We start from the raw sequence: 25,784 nt of genomic DNA on the forward strand, positions 1-25,784 counted from the left end.
CCCTACAGTCTTCTGAAATTTTAAGCACTACGGCGTGTTTCTTAAGAAAAATATTACTTTCCTTGAAGATGGTAGAATCAAAATTTACTTAAAGATCTATTTTTTTCCCAACTTATACTTCCTTGATTCTGGTGTGTTTCTCCTTAATAGTTACATTTTTCCAATTTCATTACTATTTTTGGAAGTTTAATACCATACGTATTTAGCATTGAAAACTGAATTGTGAACTTCGAAATTTTTTGCCGAAAGTGGACGGGAATTATCACGTGATAAAACTGTCCAATTGTTTACTAGAATCCTCTGTCCTATTTCGTAGCCGATCTGAAGTTTTCAGTGGTTTTCAGTGATTCGTTCGCGGTTGCATTCTTGCACATTGGATTTGCAGGCTTTAGGTGGAAAGTTGTGTCGTCTGTTAAGTGCTTGACAGATTGTTTTATCGACATCTTGCGTTTATTTAATCTTATTTTGCTAGTATTTTTGTATCAAAAATGGTATATTTTACACTGTTTTATGTTAATAGTAATGTTAGCATTTTAATTTTGTTATTTTCAGAAACTTATTTGTTTTTAACTGTTTCAGGCCGGATTCAGTGATGATCAGTTAACGGGTGAGTGTATTTCTTGAAATTCTCTTCATTGTACGTAGGGATGTTTATTACGATTAAGTAAAATATAATAATATTATAAATAGTTATGTAGTTGAGAGTTCTCTAACATATATGTATTTGTTTCAGAAAACGTGTTGTGTCCTTATGTGGTAAATGGGCACACCCAATTATCATTCATTACCTTACAAGGCAACATTTCTTCGCGGTCACTTACATTGCGGCCATAAACAGAACGATAGTTTTAACAAAGTTAATGTCAATTTTTCTTAGTAGGTATTATAAAATCATAACTTTTGCAAAATATTTTATAGGCTTCATATTCGTTTTTCGTTTTCTATTTATTTTCATAGTCGTGCGATTTTCTCCGACGAATCTTACAGCATAAAAGAATTGCCATATCAAAACGGGAATTAGAAATGAAGCTCGTGTACAGCTTGTAATTGCTATATATATATTTTTTTGTATTTTGAGAAGTTAAAAATAAAATTTAATATTGACAGTTTTTAATTTTCATTGGTTTTTATATAGACTCCTTGCCACCCACATCTTTAAAATACCTTTCTGTGAATTCATACTTTACCTCACAATGATAGTCTTTTGATCCATAAAAAATTTATTAAATGTTATAAAACGTGTTTATATATTCAATAAGTCACCGTTGGTTAGAATTTTTGTTTATTTCCAAAATTATGTGATATTTTATAGATTATTTTGATAAGGAAATTTTAGTAATATTTGCGGGTGAAATGCAGAATTGCCCCACTTATTTGTTTGGTTTGTACCTTTAGAAATGATTTACATTTTATAATATTGCTCTCTTAATTTTCAAGAAGCAAAGCAATTCCGGTATTTTTTTTTAAGTGGAAATAGGTTGATGTGTACGTGGTATTGAGTTTTTGCAATTCTTAAAAACGTGCCTAGCAGTGGGCGATTCTGTACTTTCCCCTACTTGCTATCATTTAAAATTGTTTAACTATGCTTTTCTTTCTTCCTTTTTTTCTTCTCCTTTCTGAATATTGTTCAGATATGGAAATGCTGGCTATTTAGCAACTAGCAGCATATTTTGGAAGATAAAAGCAATCAATATTTATTCAAAAGGTTGTTAAATTTTGGTTTGGCTTCAGTAGAATATATTTAGGTGCATACAGAAGAGAGTGCAATAGAATTTAGAATAAATGTCAGTAATTCAGTGTTTAAAAGAGGCTAAGTTCATTTTCATTGCATTCATTAAGCCATAGTCAGATGTGATCACCGAATGATAGAGGCTACACCTTATTTCCTTTGTAGAATCTTTAAATATGAAATAACTTGCACTCGTGCAATTTTCTTGAGTACGTAATCATCTCCGTAAGCATCTGTATTATGGCTGTTAAAAGTATTCTAAAAGCATTATAAAAGATAAAGGGCATTGTAATTCGTATTTAATTTAGAGCAAGTAATACTGAGTGTGTGATATTCTACATTTTTAATTTGATTTAAAATGTTTTAACATATTTTTTTAAGAAACAATTAAAAAAACTTGAATATTTTTACTAATTTTTTGTTGCACTATTTACATTAATATTTTTATATAATATTTTATTTAATGACATATTTGCCTTATTTGTATATCTTCCCGTTTTTTCAGAGTATAATTTAGAAACTTCTTATTTATAATAAAACATGGACGACACAGATAGGATAATATGTTGTGTAAGTTAAACATCAAAATGAATAATTTCCATAAAACAGAATACAATAATACCCTAGTGTCTCTTCAGTATGCTTTTGTTTTTCAGTAAAGCTTTCCTTTAGAAATAATTTACATTTTATAATATTGCTCTCTTAATTTTCAAGAGGCAAAATTAGTTAAAGGGGGATACACAAGTAAATTTGGTATTTCTGCTGTTGAAAGAATAAAATGAATATATGTTGACTAGTTCTCCATTAGAATTGTGGGATTTTATGCATGTCATTTTTTTAGAATTTAAAATTGGAATTTCTTGACTTTTAATTGTTCTTGGATATTATCCATTGAAATATTTCTCATACTTAATGTATATCCTTTTAACTGAAATGTCACATAGTTTCATTCATCCTGTTGCCTGTTACCTGAGGCTATATTCTTTCAACTGAAAATGATTGTTTAAAATAACTTAGCAACTAATATTATAAATGCATTCATAAAATGAAACTCTCGCTGTTTGAAAGAATTTAGATGTAAAGCCTTCTTAATAGCAACAGATCTTTTTGGTATATTAAGAAAGCACTAATTCTAATTACGACAAATAAATTGAAGGTTTCACTCACTAAATATACCAGGCTCACCAGCGGCCCAGTGGTAAAGTCGCTGAACACTGGTAGTTCAGTCCGAGGTTCGAATGCCGCGAACGGGCTGGCTGCATGGGAGTTTTCATGGTTATCCCCATGTGTAATGTGTATACGAGCCAGTTTCCCTTAGAAAGTCCTCCACGAAGGCATCTTTCCTCTTAGCCAGATAGCCCTCGAGGCTTTGCCATAATACCCTCCCATACACACTAGATATACCAACAGTCAGGCCTTACGACAGTGGGGGAAAATAAAAGTATCCAAGTGCTAACTAAATTTTTATGGTCTTTAACAGGGCGTAATTCGTATTTGTAAATTACAGTTGTCAGTTTTCCTTATTTAAACTATGTTACCTTTTTACCTATCAGTTAGTTTACACACTCATCAGGAATGAGCATAAAAGCTTGCAGCAATCATTAAGGATTGAAAAAAGGAAAAAATAACTTTAAATGAGGATTTGCAAATATGCATATTTTATTGTATTTTATTAGATAAGTGTTATTAACATGAATTTTTATTTAGTACTTTAATTCAAACTTGCTTTCTTTACTTTTGATTGATTGAATTTTAGTATATGGTAATAGAGATTAAAAGCAAATTAAATTGAAAGTTATTATTTTATCTCCAGAATTTCAGGATGCTTTCTCATTATTTGATAGTCGAGGAGATGGTAAAATTAGTATATCTCAGTTGGGTGATGTTTTACGGGCTTTGGGTCAGAATCCAACTGAAGCTGAAGTGAAGAAATGTTGCCATCAACTGAAGCCAGGTAAATTTGTTTCATGAATATTATATATAGTATCTTTGTTATAGTTGCTTAACTTTTATCTTGTTGTATTTAATTAAATAAATTTAAGCAAAAAATTAAGTAATCAAAAGGGCACATTCAGAACTTTCTTAAATTTATGTCTTTTTACAAATTTATTGTCTTTATTTATTGGCTTTTTATAAAATTTTGAGCGATATTAAAATGTTTATGCCTTCAAAAAAAGAATTCGGTTAATCTTTGGATTATGGTAACTTGGCGATTTTTTGGCGAAAATTTGGCGACCAACCCTGCTACAGCAACCTGCTAGTTTTTGTTTGGACGCCATTTTGTTTTCACGAAGTAAAGGCATTTTTTTTTTTTTTTTACTTTTTTTTTTTACTCAACATTTTTTTTCCAACAATCTGCTAGCCGAATTACGCTTATGCTAGAACTTTTATGGAACAAAAGTGCTTAATCATGACGAAGATTAGGTGCGAAATCGGGAGAAAGTGCAGAACCGTCCACTGCTTGCCGCGTTTTTAAGAATTGCACATACACGGTATCATCCATGTACACGTCGACCTATTTTTCACCTAAAAAAACATCCCAGAATTGCACAAAAATGGCATTGCGCACACTCTTGACTTTATCCATGTACACTGCTAAAGTCCTAGCTAGTAATCTTTATCGCCTTACCAAAATGTCGCCAAACTACCTGTTACCATATTCCAAAGATTAGCCAAGAATTCTTAGAACTAAAATTTTTTAAATATTTTTTATGTGTATACTGTACATTGTCACCAATAAATTCTGCTTGGCGAGATTTGCGCCGGCGAAACGGAAAAGTACCCATTTTTTATATAAATTTTAAGTAATTAGCTGCATTCATTTTTCAAAAAGTAATTCTAATCCATAACTGGTTCATAAAGATTTTAACTTGTAAATAAAAATTGGTTGCTTGTATATCCTATGTGTTGAAACTATGAGCTAGTTTTGTAAAAATAAATAAAGAAAAATTTAAAAAAAAATTTTTTTTTTTGTATCTTTTTAGCAGAATTCTGATTGTTTTAAGATTTTTAATTCCATTATTGAACTGCATTTTCTTTGATGGAATTTTGACTATAAATTTCTCGGAAGCACTTCCGCAGAGAACCCGGTAAATGTAAACATCGCCAACTTTGGCGATAATAGTTCTAACTTGGTAACCCTTCAGATTTATTCCATTCGCTTGTTCGAAGTTTGCAACCATTCCTCTTGCGTTTATTTTGTTGAATTAAGACTGTCGTTGTTCGCATTTGCAGATTTATATTCTTCTTCTCTTATTTATTATTATTTTTTCTGAATTTTTTAACATCGAATAGATAGAAATATTTTCGTAGATAGATACCGGTTCTCGGTTCGGGATGAAAGGAAGAAAATACGGCGGGAGGGGTGAATGTCAATTTGTAACACGGCTGTTCACGTTGTGCTCTTAATTATTAACAGCTCTAAGAACCACGAGGTTTCCAACCTCTAAAATACTTTGTTTCCGTAGGCCACAAAAATGTGCATGTGTATTTTAAATAATTAAGTAATGCTTTTATTTTTATTATTGGTTATTGTCATATAAAATTATGAGAATAAATCAATTTTTATGGCGTAAAATTTTAACAAGATAATATATTGTTAATGCTTTTCTAACAATAACCTTTCAAAGGATGGTAGGTGTGACATAAATAGATGATTAAATTGAAATAAAAAATATTATTGATTATCTAAGATAACAGAATAGTTTGATGCATCACCATGGCCTTAAAATTAGCAAACCATTGCTGTTGTAAGGAATATATTGTTTTCTGGGCAGTTTTCTGTGTTAACTGGAATTTAAGACAAATTATTTTCATATATTACGTTTAACCGGTTAATTTCAATATATTAATACTAATTTATATTTTTTTAATGAATTTTTATTTTCGTTATAAATGCTTATATATTGTCTTATGCTTAATAATATATTCTTTTCTGTGCTAACTTGAATTTAATACAAATTTATTTTCGTATATCATGTTTAACCCTTTAGTTTTACATCTACATGCATATTATCTGTGAATTTTTACTACCATATGCTTAATATATTGTTTCATCTGCTAACTTGAATTTACATGCACTAAAAATCATGTTTACAAAATATCACATTTACGGCTTGGCTCATCGTCGATGAACCGCGAGCTTGGCGAGTAAGAATGCAACGGCGCCAACGGGTTCTCTGCGGATGAAAACCCAATTTCTCTTTAATGAGAATGCAGTATTTTTATATCTTGGATCAGCGGTAGTTGATAAAAAAATGTTCAACTTAGCTATTTAGATATGTTTGTGTCCTTTCGATGCATATTTTATGTTTCACTACCAAATAGCTATCAACACTTTGATGAGTATTGATCTAATATTACTATGGCTTTTAATTGAGTTATAGATCATACTTCTGCTCTGTATACATACTTGTGAAATTACTGTTTTAATAAACTTATTTCCTTCAAAGATCCAAATAACTGTAAAACTTTTAATTAGTGATCATTTATGCCCTAAAAAACTTCATCCAAGCTGTTATGGTTGAATGCAAAATATGAGTTATGTCATATTGCAATGTTTTGAAATAATTTCTTATACTTTAAATGAAGGTTTTTTATGGTTTCTAATGGAGGTATTATTAATGGCAAATTTTTTTATGTGAAATTAAATATTAAATGATATTTTCTGCGGAATCACCTCTTCTAGAACATTTAGTGCTTTTTCAACTACTCCTTTTATACTCTATATACAAATATTCAGCAGTTTTTAATTTCAGTACTTTATGATTATGCACATTCCAATGAAAAATTGCCAATTTGTTGCAAACTTTGTGATATGGAAAAAAATGTTTATTTTTACGATTAATAGGTACTCGGGGTTGGTTTTTTTTTTCTTGAAGAAACTGGAAGACATGAACAATGATGAATTCTTAGAGGTGGTAAATTTCTAATAACTATTTAATTTATACAAAAATAAATAGGTAAATGTTTACAATTGGATGCCCCTTGTTTTTTGGCGATTCTTTTTCGACGTCAAGATCGGCGCCAGGAAGGCACAATTTCAAGATGGCCGCTACACAAAAACCAAAATAAGAAGTCAAAGAATTCCACAAACTCTGTGTCCATGTACACATCAATATGTTTTCACTTAAAAAACAAACAAACAAAACAAAAAAAAAACAAAAAAAAAAAAAAACCCTAGAATTGCACAAACTAGGCATTGCGCACTGCCTTAAATTTGCCCATGTACACATAAATCTATTTTCATTTAAATAAAATCAGGAAGCTAAAACTCAATTAAAACTATCATGGTAACCAAAAGTGAGTTTCATCATCAAAATTTAAAAAAAAAAAAATTGTCGCTAATCAAATAGTGTGCCCAAAGTTCAGTGAAAAATGTGATGGAATTCTTATTCATTTGCTGATATATTTCATTGAATTTTTTTTGTCAAACATGTTGGCTCAATAAGAAAATGTTCATTAAAATTTAAGATTTTATAAATGAATTGAGAAACCAATTTTTAATTCATGTATTTAATTATTTTTATAGTTAATGTTTTATTATTTCAAATGGCTGGACACTTTAACCTTAATGCATTTGTCAGAAATGGCCAATACACATGTATCACTCATCAAGACCATTGCCTAGAAGACAACATATAAGAAAAGGAAAGATCCATCCCAATTTGAATGGAGAACATACTAGGGATGATGTTTGATTTAGATGCCCTTTGTCTCCAAATTTGAAAGAAGTTACTGATGAAAACCTCTATACAGTGTTCAAGAACTGGCATATAGTCTAAATATTTCATAAACTGCTGTATGTGATCATTTATAGAAGGCTGCATATATATGCTGTTATGACAATATTTTAAGAGAACATAATACAGTACAAAGTCAGATATCCAGATATCTAGTATCCGGAATGACCTAAAATCCGGACATCAGAGTCACCATCAACTTTTTAATTTTTTTGTGTGCTTTACACATGCGTATGTGGAGAGTCCCGATTATTAATTTCACTTCAGCACTAAATAAAATATCTCGTTATTAAAGAAATAATAATTTTAGCATAAATTTGTACGATGAATAATTTCGCTCCGTAACTGCGTATCTCCTTAGCATACATCTCGAACCAAAACATTCTACGTAGACATCATTGATTTTACACCTACTAATATTTTATATCCATGGCGCCAACCTGGTGAATCATTATTTATTATATTTTGCTTTCATCACTTTATGTTTATCAACACTTCACAACTCATGTAGCAATGCCTAAACAATTTTTTTTTTTGTATTAATAATTGAATAACAAAGAGTATGGTAACCATTTATGTTGACATTGCACTTGGCGATGATTACCGATTTAAGTTTAATGCGCTAAGAAATGTTGACAGGAAAAATTTAACAATTTCTTTATATATGCTAAAAATAAATTTTGTTAATGATACTTATAAGCCAAAAGATTACATTTAGTGCAATTTAAATTAAGAACAACTGACTCGTTATTCACATAAACCCAGAACCAGCGCCAAAGCACATATGGCCGCTCCGAGCGACAGAATTTAGGGAAGACAAATGGAGGCGCTTGATAGCGAGAATTTAGGACCCACAGAAAGCTTTAAGTATATGTGGAAATTTATTTATTCAGGACTTGGGTAAGCCTTAAGCATGTGCAAGGAATAAGCGTTAAGTATAATAAATAACTAAATTAATACAATTTAGGCTTAATTATCTCAGTGGGCACAATAGGAAGCAAGATAAAATTGAGCAAAACAACTTGTCTTTAGTCGCCAGTCTCGTGATACATAGCCAAATATGTATAGTGAATGATGGCTAAATATTATGATGATAGCCATGACTCTGAAGGTTTTCGGATATCACAAACCAAAGGTGAAATTTTCTAATTAACGGATTTTGTAAAGAAATGTGGAGAAGCGGTTATAAATGAAGATGATATAAAAGAAGTTTTTCATTGTGATGACAATGATCATCAATCAATGAACAGGTTGCAAAATCTGTAGTATGGTTCTAGATCCAGAAAATACTGCTACTGATAGTGAAGAAAGTGACAAAGAGGTTACTGAAAGAGAAAAAATTTCGATTGACAAGTCAGTCGAAATTCAAGACACAGCAATTACAGAGCTTCAACAATGGAACTTTGTAACTGAATAAGAAATTATGTTTGTCTATAGAATTAAAGAGAAATTATTAGCACAAAAAATGAAGCAACTTAACCAACTTTGAAAGAAATGTTTGGAACTACTCTTATATGCACTCTCAGGTTGCCAAATTTCTTGGCAAACATTTTTGGTGAGAAACTCCATGGTGCCATATTACTATCTAAATTTTTTGTTTTCATTTCAAACTTTAAGCCTAAAATGTCTCCAAAAACGTGGATTTTTATGTTGACTCATTTTGAACACACAAACGTAAAGTTTCTAATAAAAAATATTTGACAAGAATCCATGTACATAGCGATGTGTTCTAACTTAAAAAAAACACAATCTAGGCAGTGAACAAATTTATGAACTACGCACACCTCGCTTAAATAAATTAACATAAAAACAATAAATTTCAAAGAATACCATGTATACAGCATTCTGTTTAAACTTTAAAAAACATCTACGAGTTGCACAATCTAGGCATTGCGCACAAATCAACAAAATCAACTAAAATAAATTACAAACAATTCAAATAACAACAGAAATTCATAGTAAAAAAACAATGAGCATAACATTATACAAAATATAAACAATAAAATAGAATGCACTTACCATAATACATACGTGCATAAAATTTTGCCAGTCGCACATCTGTCAACAAAAGTGCCACGATTTTGCTATATCACATGTCTTTCTGTGATTCAAAGTTTCGAAAGAAACGATAAAATCTTCCCCCAAAGTTAACTTACTACATGAAAACCACAATCCAAATCTTAAACTCCGCTGACAACCACATATTAGCAGCAACCATTTGACTGCAAACCCACACAAGTCTATCAGAAACACCATTCTTCCTCTGACTTCTCATATCAGCTCTGCATTTTGGAATGCCAAACTCAGTTTTAAAATTCCTGACTTCCACAGAAATTCAAAAATGCACTTCTATCTGCAAAAACATACCCGTGAACAAAAGACTCGTTAACAACTCCAACATTGTACCTTTTAATACTAAATTTACTTTCCACACAATCTAAACTATGCGACTGAAATCTTGCCACTACGTCTTTATTACTGGGTGATAATGCAGTTAAATGTTCAATTTAGAAAAGTTTGTTATGAGCAGTTAGTATTTTTAGAACAGAAGGGGGAAATATCTAAGTTAAAACTGAAAAGTTAAAGGACTACTACTAATTAAGACTAGAATGTTGCTTTACATGCTTTTTATCTTGCATATGTGTATACGTAATGATGAAGGGGTTCAGTGTCTAAGTACTATTCTGTTATTGGAACCAGATTCAGATATTGCCAAAAGCTGACGATCTTGTGAAAATTTTGAAGCAAAGAAATAATCCACAAATAATTTAAATTACAATAAATAAAATACAGTCTGGTTAAGTTCAAGAAAAATTCAAGGCAAAAAATAACAAATATTCGTAAAATTAGAAATTTTTAATGTAAATTAAACAATTTGTTAAAGAAAGCAGAAGGGATCATTTTATGATGGTTTTTGATGCACTTGTTTCAGGCTGAATAATTCCTCATTCCTGAGGAAATTGTATGGAAGATATTTCATCATTAGGCAAGTCTAAATTTTCAGATCCCTGGTAAATACAATGGTAATAACACAAATGACCATTACATCTTTGGAATTTACATTCTCGTTGACAGTTTTGAAAAAAGTTAACATTCTAATTACTTTAGAAGTGAACATTGGTGACTTCATATGAAGCAATCTAATGGCGAGTTTGGTAAAATATTTCGCAGCAACTCCAATCCCAATAACAGAACAGTACCAATTTCTGTAATCGTAACAATAAAAAAAAATTGTTGAAAATGAGAGCAATAAAAGTTTCTTTCTTCTTTGAAGATGAAAATTAAATTCTTCTTTATATATTAAGATATACACAGAGCCTTCACTGGCAGCTTTTTTTGCACGATTACAGTTATCAAATTTAGCTCCATAAAATCTTTCTATGTGAAGAACTTCACTGGAAATTGAAGCGATCAAAAGTCAGTGTTTAGTTTATTTCATTTATGTAACATTTTTTTATAATAAAAAATCATAGCAAAATTCCAGCAATAGAAATGTTCCAGTTAATCTAAGTACATTTTTATAAGTATGAAATATTTGCAAATAATTAAAATTGTGTATGAAATTTCTGATTCTTGACGAGAAACATTTTGGCATTTTCCCCCATTTCATGATCTTTGGTGTATGCTAAGATTAAAAAAATACCTTTCAAAATTGAATAATATGTGAACGACTTTATAATATCAATTAACTGTTGATATTTTATGCTTAAGTCATTTTAATAACCTTTGTGTTTATTGGGTAAAAAATATGGATATCAAAAATAAGATTTCTGTATTTATTGAAAATTTTCATAGTTAATATATGTACTTTCTTGCAGATGAAAGGATTAGTTTTGAGGTTTTTCTGCCAATTTTACAAACTATAAGTACAAAACGCAGCACTGATACAGCCGAAGATTTCATTGAAGGTCTCCGTCATTTTGATAAGGATGGAAATGGATTTATCAGTTCTGCTGAACTGCGCCATCTTCTGACTACTCTTGGTAATTTTTTTTCCGTTTATTTATGTAAAAGTGAAATGGAATCATTTAATTAGGAATATTGATTTTATTCATTTTTCAAAAGCAGTCATCTTATATCCTATTTAATTTTAAAGAATTCATCATTTTTCCTTGAAAAAATCAATATAGATTTTTTAAATATATATATACACACAGAGAGATGCATTTCCATTAAACTTTGGTCTTGAGAACAAATTTTACTGTTTAAGAATGAGTTTGTTCATATCTGTCAAAGCTCGTATGAATGAGTTACATTCTGAATGACCGTTTATATCCTGACTTTGTTCATCAAATGTTTCTAGGTTTGCCTTGCATATCTTTTAATGATGTTTATAAGATTAGAGATACAAATACTGCCATACAAACAATTAAAAACAAATAACTGATACATTTTAAATGCCGGATGTTATAAATGCAATATTGTAAATTAATAAAGAATAACTCTGCTAAATCTTGGATTTTTATGTTGGAGGCATACCGAAATCAAGCTTGCAGTTCTTCACATGGATGGGGGTGAACAGCATATGACTCATCATTTAAAAACTCATTGACAAGTCAAGGAAATGTTTGTGATGAAGATGCTGTATGAGATGTAGAAGGAGTTATCATGTTGAGTGGGCCACCAATGGCAATTTCTGAAGTGTCTCAACAGGTTTCTTTTGTCATAAATAAGACAATAGCACTGTATGGCATTGTGCTCAGCAGACTTCATTTTAACAAAATTCTCAGAATTTGGACCTTGATTCTCTAAAAAAGGAAGGACAAATTTTACTTTTTGAGAACAAGTTTGTTCATATCGGTGAAAGTTTGTAAAAAAGGAAGCATCTGTCTGTGTATATGTAATGAAGTAGCAGAATTCACCTTCACAACTTTGATAGAACATGGCAAAAGTAACAATATTCATATTACAGTTTGTGAATGACTGCAAAGTGCAAACGGGAAAAACACCCTAATGCTTCATTCATCAATCAACTAATATACAGTAAAATCTGTTGTATGGCTTTAATTCCAAAAAATATTACTACTGATCATGAAAAAAGTGGTAAAGAGGTTGTTGAAAATGAAAAGAGTTAGATTGGCATTTTAGAGAGAATGCTCACCATGGCAGTTACAGGATTTGAACAACAGAAATTTGTAACTGAGAAATTGTCTGCCGATAAAATTAAAGAGAATATATTTGTGCAAAAAATGAAGCAGTATGAGTAAATTATATTGAAGGAAATGTTTAATAAGCAAATGTTGAGCCCCCCTCCTTTTTTTTTTTTAATGTCATCTTACTAGATTTAAACTGATGATTTAAAATCCAGAATTGAAGTTCCAGTGATTCCGGGTCATGAACTTTTAAATGTTTGTTTGATTCGTCTTAAATCCATATATGATGTATAATTTAAAAGAATATAGAGTTTAAGATTTGAAAAATTGTTTTGTAATTATATATATGTATACAGATATAGCTAGATAGATTCATATATTCAATATAAATTATGTTTTATGAAAACTTAGCATAGCTTGAGAAATTTTATGATTAATTTCAATGAAATTTCATATGTAAATACTCCTTGCTAGCTTTGCTGCAATTAAAATAATCCAGCGCAGGAAATTTCAAATGGAAATATAATATTGTACACACATTTTAAAATTGTTTAATATTTAAATTAAGGAAATGAATTTCGTGCCTATTTTTGCATGTACAAATTTTAAGTTAGAATCATAATTTTCTTTTAGTTTTTGCTTTCTGACCTCAGTCTTTTGGAGCCTGGGAGTATAATTTACTCCTAAACTGTGTAGAAATCTGTTGGAATTTTATGATTATACTCTCCTGAACCAAAAAATTTCAAACTCATTAATGACTAATTTTTCACCAACTTAACAGTAATTTTCAAATGACATTGCACTAAGAATTTTATACAAGAGGAGTCATTAAATAAAATGTATAAAGAAAGAAACATCAGTAGTAACTCTTTCCTCTTTTTGAGAAATTTTTTCCCCCCCACTATTCTCCCCATGTGCATAGCAATTTATTTTTGCTGCAAAAAATTATCAGAGAATTGCACAAACTTGGTGTTCCACAACTTTGGCACTGTGTATCAGTGAAAACAGACATTTGCTACATAATGCTGTATAAAAGCTTTTTGAGACATCATAAATTTTACCACATAAATATTTTGCCTCATAAATACTTTTCTCTTGACTTTTCAATGGGGGTGGAGGTGCAGATAATCAAAGTACCGATTAACAGGTTTGTTTATTTTCATCTTGAAAGTATTTTATATCTTCGAAATTATTTGAAAAAATGCATGAAAACTTTAAAACTGATAGAATTTTTCTGTGACAGCTATTTACTTTTTATAGGTGAAAAATTAAATGATGATGAAGTAGAACAATTATTAGCTGGACAAGAAGATTCCCAAGGAAATGTTAATTATGAAGGTAATATTTAACAGGAAGTTTATTTTATAAGCGAATATGCAAGAATATGTAAATTTTTAAAACTGTGATAGTAATTATATCTTTTTTTAATTATTAAAGCTTTGATTGCAAGTGCTTTAAATTCAGATGACAATAAGCCTTAAAAAAGGGATGCAAATGATTTTTATATTTCATGTTTTTATAATACATGAGATTTGTTTACTATTGTTTATATTGCATGCATTCAGTTTTGAAATGGTCTGATAATTTTTGACTTCAAATAAATATATATGTATATTGTGTGTGTATGTGACTAGTTTTCTCATGCACCTAATTTGTAACTGTACATTTAGGTAAACCTGTGTTGTCTTAAACAAATCATGTAAAGTTTTAATTTGTAAATTTCTAGTAAAATTTAATTGACTTTGGAGATATATATGTATATATATCTCTGAGCTGGGTGCAAATATTGTCAACAGCAGATTTTTTTTTCATTTTGGAGATGGTATACTATGCCATCGTTAGTTTAAGTACTGAAATACTTATATCAGTATCAGAAATAACCAATTCAAAAATTTATTATGTTTGAAACATATACACAAAAAAAGTAGAAACTGTTTTAATGAAAAATTATGCTATATATAGAAGACGTTTCCTAGTTAAAGCTGAGAGCATTTAATTTAAACATAAAGCAGTGCAAGCAGAAATAAAAAAGGCTGCAGTTTTTCTTTCTTTAGTTAGGGGGCCAAAAACTTTAAATATCATTTAATATTCATTTCAAATATAAAGGAATCGGATAACATAAAATTCAGTCTTGATTATTCGGACCATATCCCTGTATAAATACTGTTTTTCTTGCAGTAAATAGAAAAGTTAGTACCATCTTAAAATACACCTTCATTTTCGAATTTTTTTTGCACAAATTGCATTGGTAGGCAAAAGCCACTTTTTTTTTTAAAAAAAAAAGAAAAATAGTCTTGTTCATCTGTTTTAGGTAAGTTCCAAATTCTCATTTTGTAATTGAATGTACTGAAATGCTGATAAAATAATCAAACATTAGTGTTAGAAATCCACATGGAGAATAGTGAGAAATGGTTTCAATGTCTATGATGGCAACTAAAATTATTAGGTTGTTTGGCTTGTATCAGGCTAAAGATAAATCACCACTTTCTCATGATGTAATGCCACAGAATTTTTGCCATTCCTATTTATTTAAATTTTCATTTTATGTATTTTTATATTGTTCTTTATTCAGTATTTTTCTTTGTTTCCTTTCAGATTTTGTTCGCATGGTTATGAGTGGCTAGCTTTTAAAGTAATACAGTTTGAAACAGTGCTGATAGAAAATTCCATTAATAGCAAGTTCTTATTCTGAGAATACTTGATACTTGTATTTTTTATTCCAGTGCATTTTACGAAAAAGATCTGTTGAGTATTTAATCATATTTTTTTGCATCACCTTAAATTTTATTTTTTTTTTAATTGAATAGCAGTGAAACTTGTTGATGTTTGTGTAAATAAATTTTCTTATGCTTTTTATCTGCATCTAATATTTATAAATAATGCAGTTTCATTTTAAGTATGTAATACACTAAGAACTTTAAATTTTTAATTAAATGACTGCTTTACATAATATATATAATTCTTTGATTTTGGAACTTGGTTTCATATTCAGGAATAGTATTAACCTTTTTGTAATTACTAAAATTAGGTGCAGTATGAAATTTAAATACGGGTATTACAAAATAATTCGAAAATTGGGCATATCGAAAAAAAAAATTACTTGATTTAAATTTGATATAAGCTTTCTTAAATCAGTTTTGTGTTACAAAACAGTGTTTCTAGCACTTGTACCATTATTTGAATGCTTTCTAGAATTTCTTTTTCTCTAGTATATCAAATAGCATCAGAAATTGGATCTGTTTATTAAAATACTGAGCTTTCAAGTTGAACTTCAATTTGAAGAAGAGAGGGGGAAGAGGGGGAAAAATGCACAAAGCTAATCTTATAAATAGAAAGAAAAGAGAAATGATTGTATTGTAATGCCTAAAGTTTTCATGTTTAATGCTGTGTGAATGGATATGTTGTTATGAATCATACATGTCATCACATTTCAGGACATTTGTACTGAGTGTATCCCTAGATGTTCGAGAATGTTACAGTAAAATTTCAGTTTAATATTGAAATCCAATGGAACTAATTCAGTGTGTACAAATTTTGAATATTTGGAAGGGGGTATCTTGCAGGACCTTGCAAAAAGTCATACTAAGAGTTATTTTTACCAATTTTACAGTTTTAAATTAACACCAAAATCATGCATTTTTCTTAAATTCATTGCAGTCGTTGATTTGTAGATAATGAACAAGAGATGCAGGTCAGTATTAAATTAATGGGATTTTTTCTTAATTTGTCTAAGGCCGAAGATCCACATTGATAATCACCAACAATTCTATTTACATAAGGAGCAAATCTCTCCTACAGTAATTTGGAGAAAGCTTCATAGCAAGTGAGCAGTAAACTTATCCCTCTATAGTTTTCACAAACCAAAGAATCTCCTTTTTTGTAGATTGGGCATACAACACTTATGATCTAATCATCTTGCATTTTCTCACTCCACCAAACATTCTGTGGAAAAACTCCATAGCTCTTGATTTACCATACTTTAGAAGCTCTGCCTGTATGACATTGATTCCAGGGGCTTTGTAGGTTTTAAGCTCCTTGACAGCAGGTGCTGTTTGCTGCATACTTGGTGGTGCCACTTCTCTGGAATCGGTCTAGATTTCTTCCTGTGTAATGTCAAAAGAATTGTAATTTTCACTGTCCTTTAATATGTCCTCAAAATGCTCAACTCATCATTCCAAAATTTGAGAGTTTTCACTAAGAATATTGCCTGTTTTATTTCTACAAAAATTGATTCTGGCCTTAAAGTTTCTTTAACAGTAGCTGACCTACTGTTGAAGAAACTTTAAGGCCAGAATCAATTTTGGCAGAATGCTCGACACTCGTTGATATTCTTCAGGAGTTCAACATCCTTAAATCTACTTTCCTCAAAAACTGTTTTCTTAGCTCCTTAAGAATCTTCTTATCATTTTTCTGTGCCTCACAGTATTCCTCTGCCATTCTTCTAGTACCATGTTGCAATGTTCTTTTGTATTTGACAAGGATTTGTTTATTTGCGAACGTACAACCTTCATCAAAACAGACTCTATTCTTCCCTCAAGCTGTGTACCCAAAATACACCTCCAGTGTTATATATTGTTATTTTAATCCTAAGCCATAAGTCTTCAAGATTGGTGGGTGTTTATTTTCACTTCTGAAATACTCCTCTCTCCAAGTCTGTAAGTTCTAGTTTTAAAAGTTTATTAAACATTATATATGTTAAGAAAATAAATCACTACTCATCAGGACATCAAATTTTTTTTAATGAATTTAGATCAGAAGTAGAGCCTGTGTTGGCCTTGTTGACTTCTTAGAGGGGCTGTAATTAAGCTTCCCGTGTTCAAGACGTATCTGCACATTCCATAAAACCATCTGGGTCAATATTTGTCATGTATTTGGCACCATTCTTCCCTTTCATATAAATTACTGCAGTTGTTCCTTGCTCTATGATATACAAGTCTTAAAATTTGCCATGGATAAGAGTGCAGAAAGAAATTATGCTTAAATTTCAACACTTTAATCTTTGACCTGAAAATTCTCCTTATTCCTTTTATCATAGTATAGATTTTGCTTGGTGCAGGTTTTATGCAAGTTACTTCTTATCTAATTCCTGAATATCTTTCCTTTGAAATTCTTCCATTTTCATAACAAAAAGTAGTTTATCCACAGATGTTATCAATTTTGTCCTCAATACAATTCTATGTCCATCTGGGGTAATTCCTTTTTCTCTAACTATACTGCATCCAGTAGTATATTTTTTCTGACCACTGATTTTTCTTTATTCATCACATTGTTCTTAACACTCACTTTGCAGTTGCTTTTCTAATTGCATGTTCTGCAGCAGAAAAATTTATTATTCTTACTCCAAATCTGTCATATCAGCAGCAAAATGTAACACTATTGTCCAGTTTTATTCCATACTTAAGCCGCTTACCTGATATATATTGACGAAAACTGAGGCGTCCTTTCCACGGAACCATGCTTTCATCAATTACTATAGTTTTACTGCATCTTTGAATGTATGAAGAATTTTATCAACAACATTTCAAAGTTTACGTCCACATAGGAAAAGACTCATCTGATAATAGAAGAGTGAGGGCCGGCGTCCCTCGAGGATCAATCTTAGGGCCCGTTTTCTATCTGTTTTATGTGGCAGACCTACCTACTGACAACATAGACGAAAAGTATTTCCTGGGATGTTATGCAGACAACACAGCTCTTGCTGTAAAGTCTGCATAACCCAACTTTGCAATTTATAGACTTCAAAATCTCATGCCACAGCTTGAGCTTTGGTGCTCGAAGTGGAGAATAGCCATAAATGCTGACAAGTCCACCCTCCTTATCATCAGGAAAAAGAGAATGAGCATCCCTTTGAACACGAAACTGAGACTGTTCAGGACTGTCATGCCTATTGTAAAGAAGGCCACGTACCTAGGCGTCAAGTACAGCTTGAATTTTCAATGGAAAGAACATATAAATTACATCAGAAGTAAAATGGCAGGGGTAATTCAGTGCCTCACTGCACTGCTTTCTCTAGGCTCAAAACTAGACTTACGACGCAAAAGACACATCTGTGTCTCGATTATCAGGCCTATATTTGCCTACACTTCGGTCCATAAGAGAGAGCTGAACAAGTTACAGGCCATGCAAAACAAGCTACTCGGAATGATGACCAGAGCACATTATTTTGCCTCTAACCAGACCCTCCATCACGATCTACAGCTCGACACAGTTGAAGAATATCTTCATAAAGCCAACATGAAATTCTTTAAAAATGCACAGGACTGTAGTCATATGAATGCACTAAAGGTATTAAATTATGTTGTACTCGAGGAGGACATTATCTTCAGACCACTTGCGGCCCACCTCACTCGGGACTTGAATTTCCCTACGTAACTTTTTCTCTGATATGCACCTTATACAGTCAAAAGTCTAATCCGGACTCGTCGGGACTTCGGCAATTCCGGATTATCGATTTTCCCAAATTATAGATCATCAGTTTAAATCTGGTAAGATGGCATGCAGAAATTATAAAATTAAAAATATGAAACCGTAATTTATAAAATAATGAGCAATTACGATCTAAAGGGTATCAAAATTTACAAAAAAAAAAAAAAGCTTAATATTTATTTGTTTACTTTATTAAACATTTCTTTCAACGCGTGCATGCGTAAAGGATACATTACGCATAGCCGAAATTAAAAAATTGCAACCAGAAAACTATTTGATTTGTATTCGTGATATTTATAATAACGATTAATTTGATTTAAATCGTATCAAAGACGGAGTACATTGAGATAAAATACTACATTTAGTAAGAAATTATAAGCCGAATAAAATAAAAACATCTGCCCTGAAGATAAGGCTAGTGCTGACAGATCAACTTCCAGTTCATTGCGCACCGCGACATCCCCCCCCCCCACGCGGAGCAGCGTGAAATTGATAAACAGATTTCGAAATGGTTAGATAAACAAAGGATATGTCTTTATCCATTTTTTGTAGCAATTCCACTTTTTGTTTGATGGACATCGAAACATACTTTCGTTTTGTAGATCCTTTGGGAGCTCCAGCATCGGAGAATTCTATTTGACATAATCGAAAGTTCAAGCTTACTTTTATAGAATTGCTCTTACAGTCTTCAAAAAATAATAAACCGGTTCCTATTCGAAGATTATGGAACAAGGCAATCATCAACATTAAGTGAAATAGATAATTAGATAATTTTAGCTTATACCGTCCGTTATACGTTAAACGCGCACGCGAAAACATATTCTGCGCTTGCGCAGTCGTAAAGGTCTTGCGCGCATGCGTCAAGGCGGCGCATGCGCAGAAAGAGTTTAGCTTTGAGGTCCGGATTATGGGTGTCCGAATTAACGACTTTTGACTGTAGTATTGTTTTCTGCATCTCATATTGTACCCCATCTTTATTGTATTTGTATATAATTTATTGTATATTTTTATGTACATAGTATCAATTTCTGAATTTAGCCTTGTATTTTATATTTTACTTTTCATTATACTTATATTTATGTTCTTTTATCAATTGTCTGATTTAGCTCTGTTATTTATTGCAACAACACAGATATGCACCACAGTAATCCTCACAGCTCCTTGATCAGCTCGTCTTGTATTCTGGCTTTTCTAAGTGATTGCACGGTCACCCCCTTCTTACCACCCTTTTGACTTTGCCAAATTGTCAAGAAAATTTAACGTCGTGTGCCCATTGGGCATTGCTTCATGAGCTGGACGCATCGCGCCTGCGCGATATTTCACCTATATCTACCCGGTAAATTGGGGCGTATTCATTTCCAAAAAAGTCAAAAATTTTCTCCACTACGCGTTGTGGGCGGTTTTGTACTTCTAATCGGGCCACTGAAGATTCAGAGGCAGGTCAATATTCGGCCAACTAAAGCCCCCTCCGAGGTCCGCGATTTTCCAAAGGAAAAACAAACCAATCTCTGGAAAACCACGCGACAGAAAAACCACTTAGCTTGGCAATATATGTCTTTTGTCAGCGGCCCAGGAAACCAAATACTATTGGGGACTCGAGTGCCTGGCCGTCTGGAAATCGGCAGTCGTAGGTTCAACGAAATTGCCGCTCACACTCAACATAATTTACGACAAACGCATGACTATTTCTTTTTCCTAGTATGACGTTGACCACATGCATCGTTTGCCCGTCGACCGGGCTTGTGGCCATAAAAAAAGAATTAGGGTTTTTCTCAATTCATGCGACTGGCCACCGTGGGTTCTATCGGCAGGCCAGACCACGTGAGAATTTTGGAAACTCGGTCTATTCGAATCGGCTAGTGGATATTAGGGCGCAAGCATTAAACAGTATAATTTGGTGCTTTGGGGGCGGAACACTAGTCGAAGCACTGCTGCACGGAACGGACTGCGAATATCCGAGCCAGCGTCAACGTGTTAAAGTCCAAAGCTACCGGAGCCATAAAGACAGTCATCTAGCATGATTATCTTGCCTGCTTTTTAACTACAGGGATAAAAAATCGGAGTGAAGGTTTAAAAGCCTAAGAAATATAACAAACTATCTTCTCAGCTTACAGAAAGTGCAGATTTAATGTTGAAGTCAAATTAATATAAAATACAAATTAAAACATGCTTATATATGCACTGGTTCAGAGCATAAGTATTTGCTAAGCAGACTGGCTTATTAAACCTAAAAACAGTAAAACAATATAATATAATAGAGAAGCATAACAGAATACATATCAGCAAAAGCTGTTCATCAAACTCAAGAACTGTGAACTTCTTTGTACTTAAGAATCATTCTGGTCGGAGTTGAAGAAAGCAGTCAAAATAATATGGTAATTGGATTAACATTAACCCTTCATGTTGTTGCATGCAAATGGGTTCATAATAGAATGAATGCACACAGGTCGGATAGTAGGTTAGTAAAATTTATTTTTATCAAATGAAACACTTCAAAGTTCTGAAATTTTCCGCAGAAATACTCATACAGGTGTTCACAGTATCACAGCAGTTACACTTTAAACTACTAAGAACGTTAAGCAGCGCATTGTAAATTGCATCTAAAGAGAAAGCTAACAAGATTTCTCAGTTCACGCTGAATTAACAATAGTAACTGAGAGCAGATGCTCTCTCTGGCCATGTACAATTTTCAACAGGCTGCCGATATTTTTCTAGTACTTTCTGCTTTTTGAAATTACTGGAATGCAATATGAGGGTCGAATTACGGTTGCAACTAATACAGTGATCAATTACATATCTCCAATTACAATACCTATTCCGGTGGTATAGGGACCGGACAAAAATACTGGCAAGTTTGGTGACAAAATAAGTAGCCAAAACCGTTGTCAGATTGACGATATCTCGCCAAATTGCCGAAATACCCATTTACTGAATGTTAAATGGACTTGCCCTTGTATTCTTACTTTTCAGGCATGTCTCTTAGATTTCCATGTTGCATTATACAAAAGAATGCAGCAAAATACAATTTCACTAAAATCGTCTATCTATGCACAAAATTTGTAACAATATTAATCTTAAATTTGAAAAATACGATTCTGCTGTATCACATATTGATTTGGGGGGGAGCATTTAAAGAAATGTTTCAACAGGGTTGCCACGCTACCTGGAAAACCGGAAAAAGTCGGGGAATTCGTAAATTGACCAAAAAATTCAGGGAGAAGTCAGGGAGTTTAAGTGTTTCAGTCAAAATCTGGAAAAGTCGGAATTTCATACAATGATCCCGCCAAAAAAGGCGAGTTTTGCGCCGACATCGGAAGAGATCACTTTTTTGGCGAATTGTGTATCACGTGAGTGTCATTCAGGCAGCTGGCATAGAACCAATTTTCGCAGCTCCAATTTGATTGTCTTCTTAGAAAGGCAAAGCAAGTTTTCCCGCAACTTTTGGTTTCCAGTAACCTCGAGAATCGCATGTGCAGTGCATGAACTAAAGAAAGTACCTGTTCTCATATAAAACAAAATGGGTTTAATCCTAGTATACGGTACCATGAAGATTAGAATAAAAAAAAATATGTATTGTAAAGAAGAAAAACCTCTCTGCAACAGACGTGGCTCCGTTCCATCATAGCAGGAAACAGCTGTGCATGCGCGATATATCTGTCGCCAAAGCTCGAAACCGGTGTTGGAAGTTCGAAGGTCACGTTATCAAGAGTTCATCAAATGAATATCGTTTAAAATTTCTTTAAACTCTAAAGGAAAAGAAAATATTTTTTGTCGCAAGTAAATTAATTCATGGATTAGTTATTTTGAGGGGGGGGAATCTACGAAAATCTGTTTTTAAAATTATTGCGAAAAATCCAAGAAGAAACGTTCTTTGATAAAATGTTTCTTCTTGGATTTTTCGCAATAATTTAAAAACGGATTTTCGTAGTTTTCTTTTTTGTCAAAACGTTTCTTCTTAACACCTGTTTCTCAATTTCCTGTACACATGGCGGAGAGGGAAATTCTGGCCACCAGGTTCCGTCGCCAAATCCCTTGGCAAATTTTCCCTCCGCTTTTTACATATAGACGTTCTTTGGTTAGAATAATCTCCATGTATGGTACAGCGGGATTTGGCGATATGATGATGAGCAGTAAACGGGTCATTTTGTACTTGGCGACAATTTTCAAAATCATGCGAAGGCCGTATTGTATACTAGGATTTTACCGCAAAATCTTTTTTTTTTTCTTTTCTTTTTAATAAATACCTTGTCATTTTGCAGTAAAATAAAAAAATAGCAACCAATCATCTAGGATAACCATGTAATATAACTATATTCGCTAAAATATCGTTGATTATTCTAATTCAATTTTTAAGTAATTATGTTATTCATATCATTTAATGTTGCTTCTTCCCTCTAAATTTATTTGTCATTAGTAAATAATATTTTCAAATTTCAGGAAATTTTCTCTGGCATAATCCTGAAATTAATTCTAGCAGTATGATGATATCACAAAATTTAATGCACATATTTTTTCCTTAGGTATGCTGCAAAATAAATATAAAATACCTCAATTTAGTAAAAAAAAAAAAATCATTAAATAAATTTCTTTCTTTCGTTTAGCTGCAGAATGTCTGCCAAAAAAGCCTTATTTTATTCCAGATTGGGCAGATTCTAATCTCAATCTTCAGTGGAGAAAACAACTCCTATTATATTTGTGTTTTCAAGTGTTAAGGTGCCTTTTAAGAATACACCTCACACAAATTAAATTTACCTAAAATCTAACCTAACTTTTAGCATTGCGTTGTGATTTATAAGGACCGGATTAGCCTCGTGTTGAAGTGGGGATGATCATTAGTAATAATTAAATAAAACGTACAGTTGTTATCCAATGTATATATCTTAAATTTTATTAAGTTTTTTAAGCGGAAAAGTAAACAAAATTATCAAACAAAGTGTACCAAGAATAATTAAGAATAAATGTTCTCTGGGATTTATTGAATAATTAAGTGAATTTGCTACACAGTACAAGTAATACCATAATTAATTTACCTCTTAGCACAGCCAACGTACATTACACGGATAGACTGGAATTCTCTCAAAACATACCTCGAAAAGTCAAGGAATTTCATTCTCCTGTTTGAGTGGCAACCCTGTTTCAAATATTGATGAATTTTATCATTTAGATACACAATGTATCCCATAAATCTGGGCATATTTTAAAAAGTCGAAAGATTCGCATATCAGAATATGGACTTGAATCCAATCGTCACAACATCCTGTGTACTGTAGAGGGGACCTAACACGAGAATTAGTTATTGAAGTTAGAGATATTTCAGGATGACCTGAGGATGTGTGATAAATCTGTGAGGAAAATTTTCAGGATAACTTGAAGATTTTGTGCTATGTGCATAATCGACACAAATGCATTTCACATGAGTCGCATTCTTTCAACTGTTCGCTCCTCGTATGTGTGCAGTTTCTCTCGCATATCTGATAATGTTGACATTACCAAGCATCAGAGCTGTATTGACCGTTAACCCCTTAACTGCCGCGGGCGTATATATACGCCTTGCTCAGCCGATGCGTTAACTGCCCCAGATGCGCAGCCGATGCGTTAACTTTGCGAATAATTTTAGGTGTAGCAGCGCAAAGCAAATGATAGCAGTTTGGAAGGACGTATATATACGCCTGGGGCAGTTAACGCATCGGCTGAGCAAGGCGTATATATACGCCCGTGGCAGTTAAGGGGTTAAGGAAAATTGTGTGCTTAATTCATCAAGCAAAGAGGACACCACAAAAAAGTACAAGGTAACCAAAACGTTCTTGCCGTTTCTGATATGACATTGGAAGAGTGAACCCCAATATAAAAATACTCGCCAAACCTGGCGATGAAGTGGTTAGGATGGGAGTCTAGACTTTGACCAAGAGCATAAAAGCGCGTTGCATCAGTACTTTAAACATGTCAGGTCGAATACTTGTCATCACTGTAATTCATACCATGCTTCAAACATAACTCGCACAGCAACTGATTGAAATGGATGCATCAAAGGTGCTCGTTCAGGGTTGTTTGCTTTATGATTTTAAAGTGGGCTTGTCAGCAGCGGAATCAAGTCGGCGAATTTGCCAGGCCTTTGAGGATGATGTCGTTAACGAACGAACCGCTAGACAACGGTTTCAGAAGTTCAGGTCGTGGGATATGCCTCTAAGTGATGCAACACACAACGGTTAGACTCAAGCGCTGGACGATGAACTCTGAGAGCAGCTATACAGAAAGACAGTAGCTAAACATGTTGTGAGTTTGCTGCCACGTTTCCAGATATCTGATGATTAGACCAATTACATCAAAAGGCATACAAGCTGAGCAAGTGGGTACCCCCCATCCACTGACTGTCCGATGCAAACAAGGAACAGCATGTCGCTACCTGTTTGTCATGGTTTACTCAGCACCACAATGCAACCATATTTGATCGAATACTCACCAGCGATCAAAAGTGGGTCCAGTATGACACACCCAAGTGTTCCAGACATTAGTTGTCACCACGGGACAAGCCCACCAGCGGCCGAGCGGTAAAGTCGCTGAACACTGGTAGTTCGGTCCGAGGTTCGAATCCCGCGAACGGGCTGGCTGCATGGGCGTTTTCGTGGTTTTCCCCATGTGTAACGTGTATATGAGCCAGTTTCCCTTAGAAAGTCCTCCACGAAAGGCATCCCTCCCCTTAGGCAGGTAGCCCTAGTGTGCTTTGCCATAATTAAATACACCACACACCATCACCATGGGACCCTGTGCTTCACACTGTGAGACCTTCTCTCTACC

General features: G+C 32.7%; 1 protein-coding gene across 1 annotated transcript; it reads left to right on the top strand.

Annotated features, from left to right (window-relative positions):
- The first annotated feature begins 347 nt into the window (after positions 1-347).
- On the top strand, positions 348-15,417 carry Mlc-c (Myosin light chain cytoplasmic). The gene is made up of 6 exons (XM_035365241.2): positions 348-491; positions 580-607; positions 3,543-3,683; positions 11,289-11,453; positions 13,824-13,901; positions 15,159-15,417. The coding sequence occupies exons 1-6, from the start codon at positions 489-491 to the stop codon at positions 15,185-15,187; spliced, it is 444 nt and encodes a 147-aa protein (XP_035221132.1). The 5' UTR covers positions 348-488; the 3' UTR covers positions 15,188-15,417.
- The last annotated feature ends 10,367 nt before the right edge of the window (positions 15,418-25,784 follow it).

The sequence above is a fragment of the Stegodyphus dumicola genome, chromosome 3 (assembly GCF_044657685.1).
Source record: "Stegodyphus dumicola isolate Sdum_Otavi_A_Nest chromosome 3, ASM4465768v1".
In the NCBI taxonomy this organism is placed as follows: Eukaryota; Metazoa; Arthropoda; class Arachnida; order Araneae; family Eresidae; genus Stegodyphus; species Stegodyphus dumicola.